This window comes from Sceloporus occidentalis, unplaced genomic scaffold, assembly GCF_023333645.1.
Source record: "Sceloporus occidentalis isolate IW3139 unplaced genomic scaffold, rSceOcc1.0.p SCAF_46, whole genome shotgun sequence".
NCBI lineage: Eukaryota > Metazoa > Chordata > Lepidosauria > Squamata > Phrynosomatidae > Sceloporus > Sceloporus occidentalis.
In genome coordinates this window covers 3838047-3855030 of record NW_028317026.1, presented here as the reverse complement: position 1 = coordinate 3855030, position 16984 = coordinate 3838047, and the positions used below count along the sequence as shown (strand labels likewise).

General features: G+C 41.4%; 1 protein-coding gene across 1 annotated transcript in view; it reads right to left on the bottom strand.

Moving 5' to 3' along the window:
* The window catches only part of LOC149289348 (uncharacterized), a 100126-nt gene extending 87724 nt beyond the window's left edge, over positions 1-12402 (bottom strand). The window contains exons 1-2 of the mRNA XM_089490737.1: positions 12268-12402; positions 3161-3262 (exon numbers count right to left, since the gene is read on the bottom strand). Coding sequence (XP_089346863.1) covers positions 3161-3262; positions 12268-12402 — 237 coding nt within the window. The remainder of the gene's footprint in view (positions 1-3160; positions 3263-12267) is intronic.
* Between the last annotated feature and the right edge of the window lie 4582 nt (positions 12403-16984).

The window sequence follows — 16984 nt, the reverse complement described above, 5'->3', positions numbered from 1 at the left end:
ATGATGGGACTGTGATTGCTGTTAGCAATCACACTCCTATCATGCCAAGTCAGCCAGTACATGCTGGTACAGGGTGGCTGTAAGTGATGTGCAGACCCCATACTGATGGCAGCATCAGTACACAAGGGGGGCAGCTAGCTATGTTTCAGCATGTACTGGCTGACTTGGCATGATAGGAATGTGATTGCTAACATCAATCACAGTCCCATCATGCCTAGGTTCCAGCACTTACACATCCATGCTATCATGCACACTCATTCATTCATTCATATACTCATTCATTCACAGATTCATTCCCTCAATCACGCATACTCATTCAAATACCCTCCCCACCCCCTTACCTGCACTGCAGCTCCTCGATGCCGCTCACAGGCTTCAGCAGAGGGTGCGGCCTCCCTCTGTGTTCTCTGGTACTGCACAGAGTAAGCAGGATGTGATGTAATGTCATGTGAACTCTGTTGGGTTCCGGTTCCTCTGTGCAGTACAGAAGACCCTCCCACAGGCAAGTAGCAGGGCTCGAGGTGCGGACCGCGTAAGGGGGTTCCTACGGCCCTGGGGGGGATTTCTTAATTATCGGTCCCCCCGCATGAGTTACTGGGGGGGATCTGTCCCCCCCCCGGTTCCTATGCCCATGACAAAAGAGCTAAACTACTTATAGTAGGATTTGTCCTTTTTAAGGAAAGTTTCGCGGATGTAGAAAGGTTATAGGTTTACACAGTAGAACAGCTCATTTCAGGACATACAGCTGTCATGGGTAGCAAATAAAATTGACATAAAATGTATACAGAATGGGCAGACTGGACAAGCCTACTGGTTTCTATCTGAGATCCAAAATAACAGCCCACTATAAATTAATTTGCTTTTGGGTTTGGTTTCTTGTCTTAAACCTGTGACCCAAGATTAATCAACCTGCCAGAACCAACTCACGGTATGCCCCAAAATCCATTTTAATTGATTATGTTGCAAGTTTTCCACCACTAATGTGAAACATGATGGGCATTAGGCCGTACAAGCCTTGTGTGCCTCACAGCGTTCATGTGCTGTGAAAGCTCATACTAGTCTGATAGGGGCTAATCTATCGACCTATGTGTCAACTCACAATACTTACAAACGGCTAATGAATTTGGAGGCATTTGCCACCAAGCTGCTCTAGTTTACAATACTAGTTTGTTTGCCTCAAAATATTTTATGTTGTTATTACTACAATTTTACAGCCACCTGACTGCTCCAACAAAGACTTAGGTTCAGCTATTATGTAGAAGAGATTTCGAATTAAAGGTTGAATTAGGTTCAGATTACATGATAGACCACATAGCAGTTCAAACATATATAAAGGTGTATGTAAGTTTAATATTTAATATTGTACGCTCTGTTTTATGACAAGCCAACAGATGCTATTCATTTCTTCTTATCTATGGGGTTTTTTGGCTGGTGACCACGATTTGAGAACTGGATATCTTCTGAATGGCTGAAATCCCAGTTTTCATCTCAATAATGTCATGGGGTTTTTTTTATATATGGGTTTCATTGCCTGTTTTCTCTAAAAAAAAAGGACCAAAACAGTCAGATACCATAATTTTACACTAATTTAATTCATTTCAAAAATGACTGACCATGTATAAAGCACAACTAATGGATGTGTCACGTGATTACTTAAAAACATATTTCCCTTCTGTTGGTCTTAAATATTATTAAACATAGATCAATTGCCCGGATCTTCCCTTGGCATTTCACTAAGAATAGACGTGATGCTCTACGTAATTATTGTAGTGTCACACCTGTGTAAAGAAATCTACGGGCTCTAACATGTACCTTGGGCTCTAACATGTAACTTGGGATTTCCCAGAACTATTATCTTATAGATAATTGGGCATCACATGAGCAAAAATGGAATTGGGAGAGGCGTAATAATTAAGCCAGACTGCACGAAATAATTGTCAACTGTGCAAGTTGTAGAGAGTTAATGTACATAGATAATCATTTATCTATTGTACAGGAAAGGAATCTTTTGCACACTAAAAACAAGTGTAACTAAATTAATTTATTACAACTACCTACTAATGTGATTTTGGTTTGCCAACGCGTGTAATTATTTTGGAGATAATTATTTTTTTTCTAGCTTGGGGAAGATAATATATGTGACAAAAGATGTCAAACCTAGCATACAGAATGAGTCAACTCCCCAATTATACCCCATACATGCAATGAAGCCAATTAGCTCCCACCAACCATTAGGGCAGTTTAATAGAAGGGAGGATGGTAAAAATAATATACGCAGACAGAAAGCGAATAAAGCGAATATGACTGCTGCAATTGTATACACATAAAGTGGTTTTCCTAACACACACACACACATATATATATATATATATATATATATATATATATATATATATAGCATATTTTTATGCAAACTCTGTGACTGGTTATTTTACAGTACAGAACGGTAAAATGTAAGATTTGAGGACGTTACAGACCAGATTTAAGATAATTATTTAGTCTCTAGCATATGACATAAAATATTGCCATCATTTCAGGCAAAAATGGAAACAATGCCCCTTTTTTGATCAGACAACTTTTTTGCCTAATTAACTATTTAGCAAAATGGGCATTCTAAACAAAATAATAAAAGATTGGGTTTGAATTTTGATGTTTACAAGATGCAAAGTGATATTTCGCCTTCTTGTATGTCATTGTACTAAGGCAATGTATCCTGAAATTACAAAAATTACACAGCATGGCAGTGTTCCTTGTTCCCTTTGGGTATGACAGACAAAATTTGTCCTTCTTAGAATTGTGTTTTTGCGAGTCTCCCTTTTTCTTGACATTGACCCTGCATAATAATTAGTTAACGCTCACTAATTGAATTAGGCAGGGGCATCTCAGCTCCTCATCAACATGTAAACCCAAGACCCACTATAATGCATAGTTAGGTCAATGATAAAATACATATTTCACCATTGCTCACTGAATAAACGCCTTCTGTCAAAACAAGAGCATGGAAGAGAGAGGTAATTTCTAGTTGCATCAGAATTCCGAAGGATAGGTTCCCAGTGCTCCTTTGATATCATCGAAATAACATCATTTCCACATAGGAGATTTCCAAAAATTAAGCATTTGCTTTTTAGCCATAGAGTAAAAGGAAAATGAAATACTGTACCTGGTTGCAAGTGTTAATGTCTATCCCTCCTTTCAGATATTCCACTACTTTTTCCACGTTACCAGCTCGGGCAGCTTTGAGGAAACTCGCATTGCTTTCCGACTGTAAAGAAAAAAAACCATTGGCTTTAGTTTACTGTTTGATAATCCAGTATATACCCAGGGGCGGGCTGGGCCGGGGGGCAGGGGGGCAATTGCCCCACAGGCCGCCCGAAATCTAATCTAAACGGCCGCATAGTAATGGAAGCAGTGTGAGGGGTGAAAAGTCCGTGTGAGGGGTGAAAGGTCCGTGCGAGGGGGCGGAGCTTTCACCCGTCACGCTGCCCCCATCACTAGGCGACCATCGCACACGGCCGCTGGGTGCTGATGCCGCCGGCCAGTGCTACTTTAATACTTTTTTATTTTATTTAATATGGCAAGCTGATCTGGCCTGCCATATTAAATTTAAAAAAAAAAGTATTAAAGTAGCGCCGGCCGGCGGCATCAGCACGCATCGGCCATTTAGATTAGTTCTCCAGCAGTCTGATGGCCGCATAGTGATGGGAGCAGCGTGAGGGGTGAAAGCTCCGCCCCCTCGTACTCAGACTGCTGGAGCACCGGATGTCGGGACACTGACATCCTGTTTACATACAAAACAATCTTCAGCTACCAGAGGTCTAGACGACACCCCCCCCCAAAGTGGAAGAAGTAGAAGGTTAGTAAATCAATTTATTTTTTCACAAACCATAAGATATTTTTTGTACAAAAAAAAATATCGGTATGTGTGTGTATGTGTTTACATTATTAAATCTCTGTCTGTATGTGTTCACAAGTTCAGCTCCCCAGTGTCACCTCTGTCCCCAATCAGCCCCTCCCAGTGTCACCTCTGTCCCCAATCAGCCCCCCATGTCATTGCTGTCCCCATTCAGCTCCCCAGTGTCACCTCTGTCACCAATCAGCCCCTCCCAGTGTCACCTCTGTCCCCATTCAGCCCCCCATGTCATTGCTGTCCCCATTCAGCTCCCCAGTGTCATCTCTGTCACCAATCAGCTCCCCAGTGCCATCTCTGTCCCTAATCAGCCCCTCCAAGTGTCACCTCTGTCCACTTTCAGACCCCATGTCATCAGCTCCACAGTGCCACCTCTGTCCACAATCAGCCCACTTTATGGTATGATCCTGGTAGGGTACTCATAATAGCCTTTACAATTTCCCTGCTGCTGTGTACTATACTTCCCATCAGGGGAGGGCCGGCAGCCTAATGCGGCCATCAGACTGCTGGAAAACGTATCTAAACGGCCGCTGGGTGCTGATGCCACCGGCCGGAGCTACTTTAATCCTTTTTTTTATTTATTTAATATGCCGGATTGGCTTGCCATTTTAAAAAGAAATAAATAAAGTATTAAAGTAGCGCCGGCCGGCAGCATCAGCACCCAGCGGCCGTTTAGATTCGATTTCCAACAATCTGATGGCTGCATAGTGATGGGAGCAGCGTGAGGGGTGAAAGGTGAGTGCGAGGGGGCGGAGCTTTAACCCCTCACGCTGCTCCCATCACTTGGCGGCCATCGCATACGGCCGCTGGGTGCTGATGCCGCTGGCCGGCGCTGCTTTAATACTATTTTTTTTTCCATTTAATAGGTGATCCGGCTTTCCATATTAAATTTTAAAAAAAAGTATTAAAGTAGCGCCGGCCGGCGGCATCAGCACCCAGCGGCCGTTTAGATTAGATTTCGGGCGGCCTGGGGGGCAATTGCTTCCTGGGGGACATTTAACTGGCTGAGCATCAGGGGGACATTAGGTTTTGCTTTTTTTTTTTAACCATCCTTTGTTGCTATTAAATTTACTTTTGTTAAACCACATTTGAATCATATTTGTATTTTTATAATCAATATGCGTTAGAAAATCAGGAAAAGATGGTCATGTATGGTGGGCTGATTCGGTGGCACAATGGGCCACTTGACTTGACTTGCCCCCCAGGCCTTAGGCTGCCAGCCCTCCCCTGTATATACCCACTACTTTATATAGTGAGAACAGAGATAAGTTGAGTTGATTGTTCATCTAAAACCTATAGGTCAGTTGGAAAAATAACATGAAACCCTGCTGGGTTTAGGGAATTCAAAGAGCAATGTCTGATCTTATTATGTCCGGTAATTTTAAAACACATCACATTTTATTATCTAAATACTATTACCGTATTTGCTCGATTATAAGACGAGGTTTTTTTCAGAGCAAATGCTCTGAAAAATACCCCTCGTCTTCTAATCGGGGTCGTCTTCTAATCAGACCTCAAATAGAGTCTGATTAGGAGACTAAGATCCAGATCCCCCGCACCGCTGCAGGGGACCTGGATCCTCCTGTCTCACCCCCCCCCCATCATACACACTACCGGTGCTTCCTGCTGTATTGCCGGGGCAGCGGGTTGACGTCTACGCGATCCGCGTAGACAACGTCCGCTGCAGCCGGAAGGAGGTGTGGCTAGCAGCGGGGGTTGTCTGCGTCCGTCGCGTAGACCTTCCCCGACTGTCAGAGATCTCTGATCTCTGACAGCCGGGGAAAGTATACGCGACGGACGCAGACAAACCCCCGCTGCCAACTCCACCTCCTTCCGGCTGCAGCAGAAGGCGACGTCAACCCGCTGCCCCGACTGGAAGCACCGGTAAGAGAGGGCTGAGAGGGGAGGGGAGGGGAGGGGGGGGGGAGAGAGTGTGTGTGTGTGTTAGTTAAATGGGGGCATAGGGCATTTCTGGAGTGGCGTTAAGGGGGCATTTAATAGAGCACTCTGCCTCCTGAAATGCCTTATACCTCCCTATATGCCACTCTGCCCCATAATATGCCTTTTAACCCCCTAAATGCCAGAGTGGCATATAGGGGTATAAGGCATTTCTGGAGGCAGAGTGCTCTATACAATGCCTTTTAACTCCCTTAATGCCACTCTGCCTCCTGAAATGCCTTATACCTCCCTATATGCCACTCTGCCCCATAATATGCATTTTAACCCCCTAAATGCCAGAATGGGATATAGGGGTATAAGGCATTTCTGGAGGCAGAGTGGCATATAGGGGGTCAAAAGGCATACCATGGGGCACAGTGGCATATAGAGGGTTAAAAGGCATATCATGGGCCACAGTGCCATATTGGTGTGGCAAGCCTGGGGGCAGATGTGCGTAACTGGGGGACAGGCTGGAAAATACAAGAAATAAAAACAAAAAAAATATTTTTCTCAATCATAGCTTTTATTAAAAAAAATAGTTTACATGAATTAACATTTACTGGTAAAACTTTTTTCCTTTAGGGTCGTCTTATATTCAGGCTTTTTCTTTTTTCCTAAGTTAATATTCAGATTTTGGGGGGTCGTCTTATAATCAGGGTCGTCTTATAATCGAGCAAATACGGTATTCTCCATGACTATTACAGTAAATAAATACATTATTGTATTGTACATTCATTTTGCAACTGAAAAACTGAACTTGTGGCACTCAACTTCTGCACAATGGACTAATTAAATATTAATACAGATTTTGTCACTAAACTGTCACCTTGAATATTATGCTTTCTACAGAAAAGCCAAGTCTAGAGGTCTAATGTAAACGCGCACAGACGGTCCACACTGATCAAAAGGAGCTAAGGTGGCAGCTTGACACCCATTAATCTCTATACGCACAACCTCCTGCTGAAATTGACTGATACCCTATGAAAATATTATATTCCTGGCAAGATATCTAAAGGTTGCTAGCATTCAGTAATGTTTCCTTACACATTTCTGAAAGGTAAAGGTTGATGTGGCAACAACCCTCATGAAGTTTAGCCCATCGTGTGAGACAAAGCCTGGCTCAGCAGGAGCTGTACTCGGAGCAGATACCGCAGAACACCCACAGTATATTCCCAACACATGACATGTCGCAGCTTAACCGGCTGACAATCTGAGAACGCTTCTGCCCAATCTTGTTTGTTCAAATGTCATGCGGTACAATTAAATCTACTTCTAAAAATTCCCAGGCAGCTGAAAACGTATGTGAGTCTACATCTTTTTTTCTATGTAGGTCCAATTAAAGGCATCCCATCTGAAACTATCTGGAAATCAAGCTTCCAATTCTTTCATCATTTCTCCCTCAGGTTCAAAGAGTTTACTGTTCAATGTTAAAGGCACACTCTAATCATCATAGCATATGGTAGCTGTCTGGTCCCTTTAAAATTCTGCTAATTCCCCTCATATGCATTTGCCCCATTCCCCATCCTCCCCCAGCAATGTTATGCGCAGGAGATGCGTTCAGCTTAACATGTCTATATGATATACTTAAGTGCCGGTCAGCTTCAGTGCTGGCTTGAAGACTGTTTCTGGTGGCGGTCTGTTCAGACCTCCATTCAAAAACTCAGAGTGCTCACATAATTTTCAATGAAGTGGCTTGCCTTCCACTGATTGGCTGTTTGAAGTGGAAGAGAGGGCATCTGCAGATTCTACCTCAACCCATTGTTTTTTCTAATTTTGGAAGAATGCATATTACTGAGTACTGAGTGGAGATCTTCCTTACTTGTGGTTTCAGGGACAGTAACTCGTCCCTGTAAAAGTATACAATTCACAAAGTGTTTAGTTACTTATGTTGCCATATTAAATAAACAGCTGGGTGAGATTTGGGTGTTGATTTGGCAATTGAGTTACAGAAGATGTTAGGTGCAGCACAATTAGTCACCAGTTACTTGTTTGCACCAGCGTGCCTCTGATTTCTACAGTTGTGTGTAGGCATAGAATACAGATTATATGTCGGATTAGAGACAGATTTCAGAGCAGGTTATCTAGGGACAGGTCCTATGCTTCAAAATAATCTTCATGGATAAAATGCCACTGTCTGTTTTGTCGCTTGTGGATTTTCACCCCAGTTCCTGCTGAGACACAGAGCCCCTCTCTTTCCTGTAGGGAATACGGCCCCATCATGGAAAATCCCGATTGTGCCTTTTATCTTAATCCTGATTGTCAGTTTCTGCCTAGGGCTTGTTTGGTCCCAATAAAACACCAGAATGGCTTTGTCCTGCTCGGTCTCTAGAGGAGTTAATACATATGTTTCCTCTGGTGAATTAGTAATGAATCCAATTCTACATATGTGTTCAGTGGCAAAATGGGGAGGGCACAAACTCCCATTACTACAAGCGTTCAGTAATAGCTTGTGAGTATCGTGTATATATATATTCTTTATTAAGTGATATGCCGCAAATAATGCACATATTACTTGTATTTGTAAAATATTTCATTTTTCTAACGCTAAACAATGTTAATATCATTTAATGCAACAAAGCAAACCACCCATGAGTTATGATAACATTTTAGCCCACCATATGGTCATTTTACCATTTTAATGGCAGTTTTAACATACCTGTCACATAAGCTATAAAAATGAAATGTTAGTTGATCACCTAAACCTTTTCATGTTTCGTTTTCAATTTCAGTAGTAAAAACATTACAAAAACAAAATAAGAAGTTGTCCAATGAGCAGCATATAAGCATTTTTAAAAATATTTTATTAATTAATATTCTTTGGGTGACAAATCTATCATGTGGTCTATTGTTTAATATCACTTTCTCCTATTTCCCTATCTATGCTGTGTTACGTTGCATTCATTGTATCTTTCCCAATACAATGCTGTTGAACATGCAGGTGCTTCTCTTTATTTCATACATTTCACACCACACATATCTGACAAGTTATTTTAAGGGGTAATCCACTGGTTTTTCATCATTTTTCCAAGGGTATTCACCTAAAACAAAATAAATAAATAAACCCCACAAAACACGTACCTCCACAAATACTGTATAAATTGTTTCCTAGACGGATAACCTGGGTAAACCCCAAACAGTTAGACACAAACGCAACAAAATATATATTTTCTTTAATATGAAATCTCACATGCAGGGTCCACGGAATCAGAGCATTGAGTCACACCTTCCTCCTCCTCCTCTCCCCACAGTAATAGTCACTGAACTACAAATCTTTTTTTTTGCTCATAGCTTCCATTACATCACGATCACAATCATATTATTAAATGTATATCTATGCCATGATATCCCTGTTTCCTTGGGGTCCCTTACAGAGCTCAGGTCATAATGAACACAGGAGGTCTTGAGTACCATTATGATTATGGCTCAGGGGTGGACACATGGCAGACAAGAGGGGCCAGCTGATTCTTTTCTGCTAATACTATCTATGTAGCTACATTTTCAACCTTTTTTTGTGTCCCAAACGTCCCAAAAAGGTCCAAACTCCTTAATGCCTCAACATATGTATTTACACGCGTTTTTTAAAGATTTTATGGCACTTTCCTTAAAAAAAGGGAAATAGTTCCATTATACTAGATAGATTATATTTCGGTAAATGTACTGTACATCAAACTCATTAGTGTGTTCTGTGTAGTTAAAAGGAAAAGGGAGGGAGAGGAGATGTAACAGAAACACTTAAATACTTAAAGTGATCTAACAAAGTACAGGAGGGAAGCTTAGGAGGGAATGTTACAAGATGTCATAGACTAAAACTGGACGGTCAGAGCTTTAGATGTAACGTGAGGATGTTTTACTTTACTGAGAGAGTGGTAGATAAATGGCACAGCTTCCAATCAAAAGTGGTAGAGGCTAATGCAGTGAGGGACTTTAAACATGCATGGGATAGGCATAAAGCTATCCTGAACCTAAGACAAGGCCAAGAACTGATTCTCAAATCAGTCTTAAATCAGGAAAAACAGGCAGACTAGATGGGTTGATTGGTTCTTATCTGCCATGAGATTCTATGTTTCTATATTAAGTTATCTAGTTGGTAAAACCTTAGTTTGTGGTCCTCTTTCCAAGTCCACAGAGTCTAAAGATCAGGAACAATAAGCTGAGTAGAAGGGCCCAACAGTTCTTATCTGCCATCAGAATGCTATGTTTCTATTTTCCTCTAAAACATTCTTACACCTCCATACGTTTGTGGAGTGAAATCCAGCAGGCATGATGTAGATCTCTTCATTGCTACTCCTACTGGATTGTGAACCAGCACCTGCAGGTACAAGCCCTATCATGTCAGCCTGTTCTTGATTTTTTCCCCCTAACGATGTAGCCAGTGTGCGCCAAAAATATTTCACAAGTATGTTAACTGCTTGCTCAAGGGCACCAAATAATCAAGGTGTGCATGTGACACGTCTCTGCGGACCTCTGATACTCCAAAGACCATTACATCGAATGCTTTGAAAAAAGCAGATACAGCACATAACTAGTAATACAATGCCATATGAAGTCTGTCCTGATGGTTAACCATTCCCAAAAGGAGTTCCAATATGAAACCACGCAGTTACGCACGCAGTTACGCATCCCATTAAAATGTAACAGAAAATAGAATAATTCATTAACAGTCCAGAACCTTAACTAACAATATCAAAATGGTGTCATATGTTATATACCGTATTGGCTCGAATATAGGCCGCACTTTTCCCCCCCCCATTAAGTCTTTAAAGTGGGGGTGCGGCCTATATTCGGGGTCTAGCGCCCGACGCCCGGGACATGCAGTCCCGGGCGCCGGGCAGGGTTAGGATACAGATCCCCCGCAGCGGTGCAGGGGACCTGTATCCTACTCCCCGATACGCTCAGACAGCCTCCCCTGCCAGTACTTCTCACGGGGGGGGTTGCCGGCACGGGAGGTTGTCTAAGCGCATCGTGCCGACCGTCCGCACGATGCGTTTTACCTCTGCCCCCCCGACTTACCGGAGCAGACTCCCGGGTGTCTTGCGGGGCCGGCGGGGGACATCTACACAATACGCGTATACAACTTCCGGTGCCGGCACAGTGGCAGCATATTCCGGGGGGGGGGGAGGACAGTGGCAGCATATCTCGGGGAGGGAGGAGGACAGTGGCAGCATATCTCGGGGGGGGGGGAAGGAGAGTGGCAGCATATCTCGGGGGGGGGGAAGGAGAGTGGCAGCATATCTCGGGGGGGGGGGGAGGACAGTGGCAGCATATCTCGGGGGGGGGGAGGACAGTGGTAGCATATCTCGGGGAGGGAGGACAGTGGCAGCATATCTCGGGGGGGAGACAGAGTGGCAGCATGTTTTTTTGGTGCTTTTTTAAAGAAAAAAACTTTTTCTTTAAAAAAGCACCAAACTTTTAGGGTGCAACCTATATACGGGGGCGGCCTATATCCGAGCCAATACGGTATATATATATTCTGTGCTATTTACATTTTTGGAAATATGTATCAAATACATAAACTACATTTATTACATTTACACTTTTTGTACGAATGTACTAACAGCAATAGTTGCTTTATTCTTCAGATACCATCCTGAGATGCTGCTGTAATCAAAGGGTTAGATGTGACAGAGGACACAACTCTAGGATTTATTTGCACAGAAGGATTTGGACTGTGTCAATGTATAACAGTGTATGCAACTAAACCCAACATAAATGAGAGTGTGTATATTTTATATATCCGTCTGGATTCAAGACATTCTAGAACATGTCAGGAAACTGTGCACATGCAATCTGCCATCTACTGTGTACATGGACTCGGAGGAAACCCTCAAGATGCCAGCCATGCCAGGTGTATATGAGTACAAGTGGATTTTAATTTTTGGTGCCTGCAGAAGTATACTGCCTGCAGAAGTGTGCTGTACACACATTTAACCTGCCAATGCAGGCAAATTCCATAGCCACAAAGAAGACTTTGTTTTGTGTTCAGACTTCTCTCAACATGGAACAATAAAGTCTTGAAAAACCACGAAATATTCTGCAATTCACATATCAATATGAGATTCACATTGTTAGTTTGTCCTAGTGGTTAGATAACAATTCCTGAGATGACCCAGCACCGGTCACAGGAAGGTGTGCCACGAGACTAGGGAATGTCAGGTAGCACAAATAGCATGGCTCGCATCTGCATATTGCAGGTTTCCGAGCATGAAGGACCAACAATAACATATTCAATAACATATTCACAAGGACATGGATTTCTGCCATATAACCCTCTTACCCCTCCAACATTAAAGCAGAATTGCTTAGCACATGTCAAATATCACTTTAAAACAAGGCATGTCTGTCTTGTCCATCAAGCATCTCTCCACCAGGTTAAGGACCATATCCCCTCTCCCGACTCCCCACCTGCCTTTCAATACACTTACCACAACTTCATGCTCTAATTCTCCTTCGTTCATAAACCCATAATAATCAGAGATTTTATCCAAGTCTGGGATATTTCCATGAGGACTTATGGTTTTGTCTGTGTGACAGGTCTGGCAAAGAGGTGCATTTCCCATAACTATATCAGCAGAATCTGTGTTCTCTTGCTAACAGCCTTGACCGTCAGCGTCAGGCCCGGTAAGACAGCGACCGCTCCTTCGTTGCCCTGTAGAAGATCACCCCCACGTTCTAACCTCTCTGCTGGCTGGACTCACTCTCACAATTCGCTTCTAGCAACTACAGACACCATCCAGTGTCCATTTCCAATTCAGGCTCAGCCTGGCTATTTTTACACCTACTAGGCCAGTTATGCATGTAAATGGAGTTGGGAGGGGAGTGCTTTCCAATACACAGCCAGCGTTCACAGCACATAGCAGTGTGAAATGCCTCGGCTGTGCATGTGAGCCCTATTGAATTACACCCTGTGTGCCATGTTTTGATTTTTTTTTTCCACTCCCCTCTGTCTTCTGCTTATGTAATGGATGTCACTGATGTATTACCGTACATTCTTCCTAAATGACAAAACCGGTAATGGGACACTTAACTGACACTTACACCCAGTGAATTTAGTGGGCACTTAATAACGGAAACCTGATTACTGAAGGGCAGCAGATTGGCCCTTTAAGAATTTTTTTTTCATGTACTCATATAATATTATATCAAATAATTAACCTTAAACTTTATTTAAAGTTAAATGGTTCTAAAATCTGGTTTTTGGATAGTAGACCCAACCTCAACTGAAACACTGTGATGTTTGCTGTATTAAAATGTTTACGAACAAATCTAGTTCATCAATACAATGAGGAGCACAGCTACGTAGTCTCTCATTTAAATCTTAATCTGTTGATTCTGGTCTTGTTATACCCCTTCACTATATGTACTGTATGAAGCGCTGCGTACATTGTTGGCGCTATATAAATAAAAGGTAATAATAATAATAAAATCATCAAGATGGAAAATAGTGTGTATCAGTAATAAAGAAGGAAATGGGTTAAAAAAACAGTGAGTGCACCGCTACAATGATTACAATTAATCCATTGGTTTGCCTGGGTGACTAATTAGTGATTTTGGGTTTTTTTAGAGTAACGACCTTTACAATTTCCTTCATGGTTATGACCTTCACACTCAATCAGGCCGGCTGAATCCAGTGCTCCTACCACTAACATACCTACCAAGACTGCCTAAGACCACCATGCAAGCTTTCCAAATGCAGAGGATTGTGATAGAAGTGAAAATACATTCATCCAAGGAAGGACTCGGTGTATACAAAGCTTTTAGGTTCGACAGAGCATCTGTCACCAAATATCAGACCTCTGAATGTAAAATATGTTAAGTTTTGTTTTAAATACAATTATGAAGAAGCATTAGATAACCGGGTAATGACCTATAAAATATGGTCACCAGATCAACACCAGATCAAGATACTAGATCAGAAAACATAATTTACAGATACTAAAGACATCCCTATGAATTGTTCTTCATAAGTTAAGCACGGAAAAATGTATAGGTGAAATAAATACATAGTTACAATCCAATACCTTAAACTAAAACCCCAAAGTTAGTCTAGGTATAAAGTAAATCAATGCAGTATATATATATATATATATATATATTATTTTTTTTTTATTGTAGCATTATAAGTCCTCATACTTTAGAATTGCTTTACCAAAGAACAATGTTTTCTTGAATGATGGATATTTAACAGATGGTCTCTAAAACTACCTCTAGTGAAGAACTTAAGGCTAAAGGGTGACTTGACTAGAGAACCACATTGTTGAGCAGGAAATACATATTTGGAAGAAAAAAAATGGTATCATAGAAGGTGTACGCATTCTCTCCTTGGGGAACGACTAAATGGACCTCAAGCAAATGAAAAGTAGGTAAGATTGGATGGGGCATAGATAGCACCTGGACGGGGAGGTGGCTTGACCAAACACCACTCTCCTGGAGATTGCAGATACCTATCTTGAGACTGTGGATGAAGTCCCACAAGTTTGCACGTATGATTCAATATGAAGTTAAAATATATTTGCAAACCCCTTCTTAAACAAAATAGGACTATAAAATGTGCTTGAATACGGCAATTAGCAACTAATCTAATACCAAATAAACAATCTATACACTAATTAAATCCAATAAGTAGGGTTGCAAACCATGCAAAATACACTATTACACAATACTATGACAAATGATTTAATGCACAAGCGCGATAATGATGGTACAAACTTGCATGAGATCCTCCCCAAAGTTTTGGCATATAATGTCTTTCTCAAGGGAGTGGAATAATCAAAGCACTTTTTCCCTTTTACTTGATTTGATCTATACCGCTGTTGACTACACAAAGGAAATGTACCCACAAACTCTAATCAGATACTTTTGGTATCAGACTGATAGGGAGCAGGGGGAAGCACAAAAATCAATCACATAATCTGTTCCTGCTGGGAGCTTCGTTTTTAAACCACCACGACACTGCAAGAGAAAAGCTGCCAATCCATATAGATTATGTCAGAGAAGATTTAGAACAAACACATGCCCTTAATAACGGGTGTTACACAGTCAACACATCCACAAATATGCACATCTTCAACATACACATTTTAAAGTAAATATCAAAAGATTTTATTTTGATTATTATAAGACAGAACAGTTCTAGTACATTTGTCTTCATGGAGAAGAGGTGGTACAAGCAGAATGTGTCCTTTCGAGACAATGAGCCTCCCCAAACAGAAGGGAAGAGTCTACGCCTGATAACATCACAATCAGAGGCATGGAATCCCAGCTGCCAAATACTTTTCCAACTGGGAGAGGTGACATCTGACGAGCAGTGGGATAAAAGCAACAGGACCCTTGATCAAGGATCTCAAATTAAATAACTTGAAGGACACATGTATATAAATGGATACATCCCTGTAACTGTTTATCTGCCATGCATGAGTACCCGATACGCGCATCTGATAAATAAAATGTGCTGAGCAGTTTGATGTTGCGGGCTACGATTTATAAAGGTATTGTCTAAAATGTTCGTATAGCATATTTTATAAATGGAGATGTGTGTCATGCGCTGGAAACACATTCTGTCTGTTGGATTTGAACAGTATCCTAGCAACACTACAGTACGTGATTGCAGTTTCCTCCTATACATCTCACAACCAGTCATTCAAAAACCATACACACACAATGTAACCATACACATATATCCTTGACTGCTTGTATCACTTTCTGAAGGTGCTGAACAATATACCGTATATGCTCGATTATAAGACGACCCTGATTATAAGGTGACCCCCCAAAACTTGAATATTAATTTAGGAAAAAAAAGAAAAGGCCTGAATATGAGACTAAAGGAAAGCAAATTACAATGAAACAGATATTATTGTTTATGAGGCAAAAGTGACCTACCATGCTGAGAGCAACATAGGGAATAAATGTGTACTGGCATCTAGTGGCAACTAAGTCCATCTGCAAAGTCATGTACTAATACTAACATAATCCGTGAATTTTCCTTGACATTATAACATTATGGTAAATCATCCAATTATAATATGCTATATACATATTTCAAATGCTAATACATTGGTTTAATTGCTGTACTTAACCCATGAACATAAAATGGGAACTCTCTGGGTTTGAGCCGGAGTCTCTCGGTGGAGTCACTTTACTCTATCTCCACTCTCCCTGCCCACTTCCCCTCCTACTCACGGCATACTTCTGGATGCCAGGGCCCCTGCCTCCTTTAATGGCTAGCCTCACCCCTTACAAAGCCACTCCCACAGATGAGGGAAATCTCCTGGTGGCCCAGCCTAGGAAGTTCCCAGATATGGCTATGAATGGCCATATGATGACTAAATGTAAAAAAAATAAAAAAAAAAAAAAAAAAAAAAAAAAGAGTATTTTGGTTTAAAGCGTCTAAGCCTGTAATGTGATGAGCAAACTAACATTATACAAGTTATCAAAAGCACAGTAGCGGCAAGTGCCCAGTACCATAAAGACTTGATATGTTATCTCAAACATGTTGTAGTGTTCAAATGCTACCCCTGGTTTCCTCAGCTCAACACATACAATGCACTTCACTTCTATCCAACTCTATCATCCTTTTAAGCAAACAATACATTATACCTTCTGTTTTACTTGCCCATCAGTCCCTCAATGGTATGAATGAAAGTTCCTCTTTAACGCCATGTTTAGTTTACTGCGTACTGGACACGTGACATGAAACATTTCATTCATTTCTGCGGCATTACAGTGATAAACTTTGAGGTTGAGGTCTTATTTACAATAGTGCATTCTCAAAAGTTAAAAATCATAATTTCATGCCACGTAACAAGCTTTGTCCAGCATACAAGAAACAATTGATGTTGCAAACAAGAATTGAATAATTTGCCAACAGACAAGATTTATAATCTATGAATTGAGAAATTATTGTAGGGGCCAGGCTGACAAATTTAAGAGCCTACAAGATTTACTAAGGAGCCAGGCAGGATGTATGTCTATAGTAGGAATGTAGCAGTTATGGCTTCCTGGTCTTCTACCATACCTCAACTCCTCTGCTGGCTGCCTGGACTACAACCATTTGTTAATTTCCTGCTTAAGCCCAATGGCACGTAAGCAGCAGCCAATTTTATATATGTTAGCAAAATATCATTGCTTAGGTTGCGTACA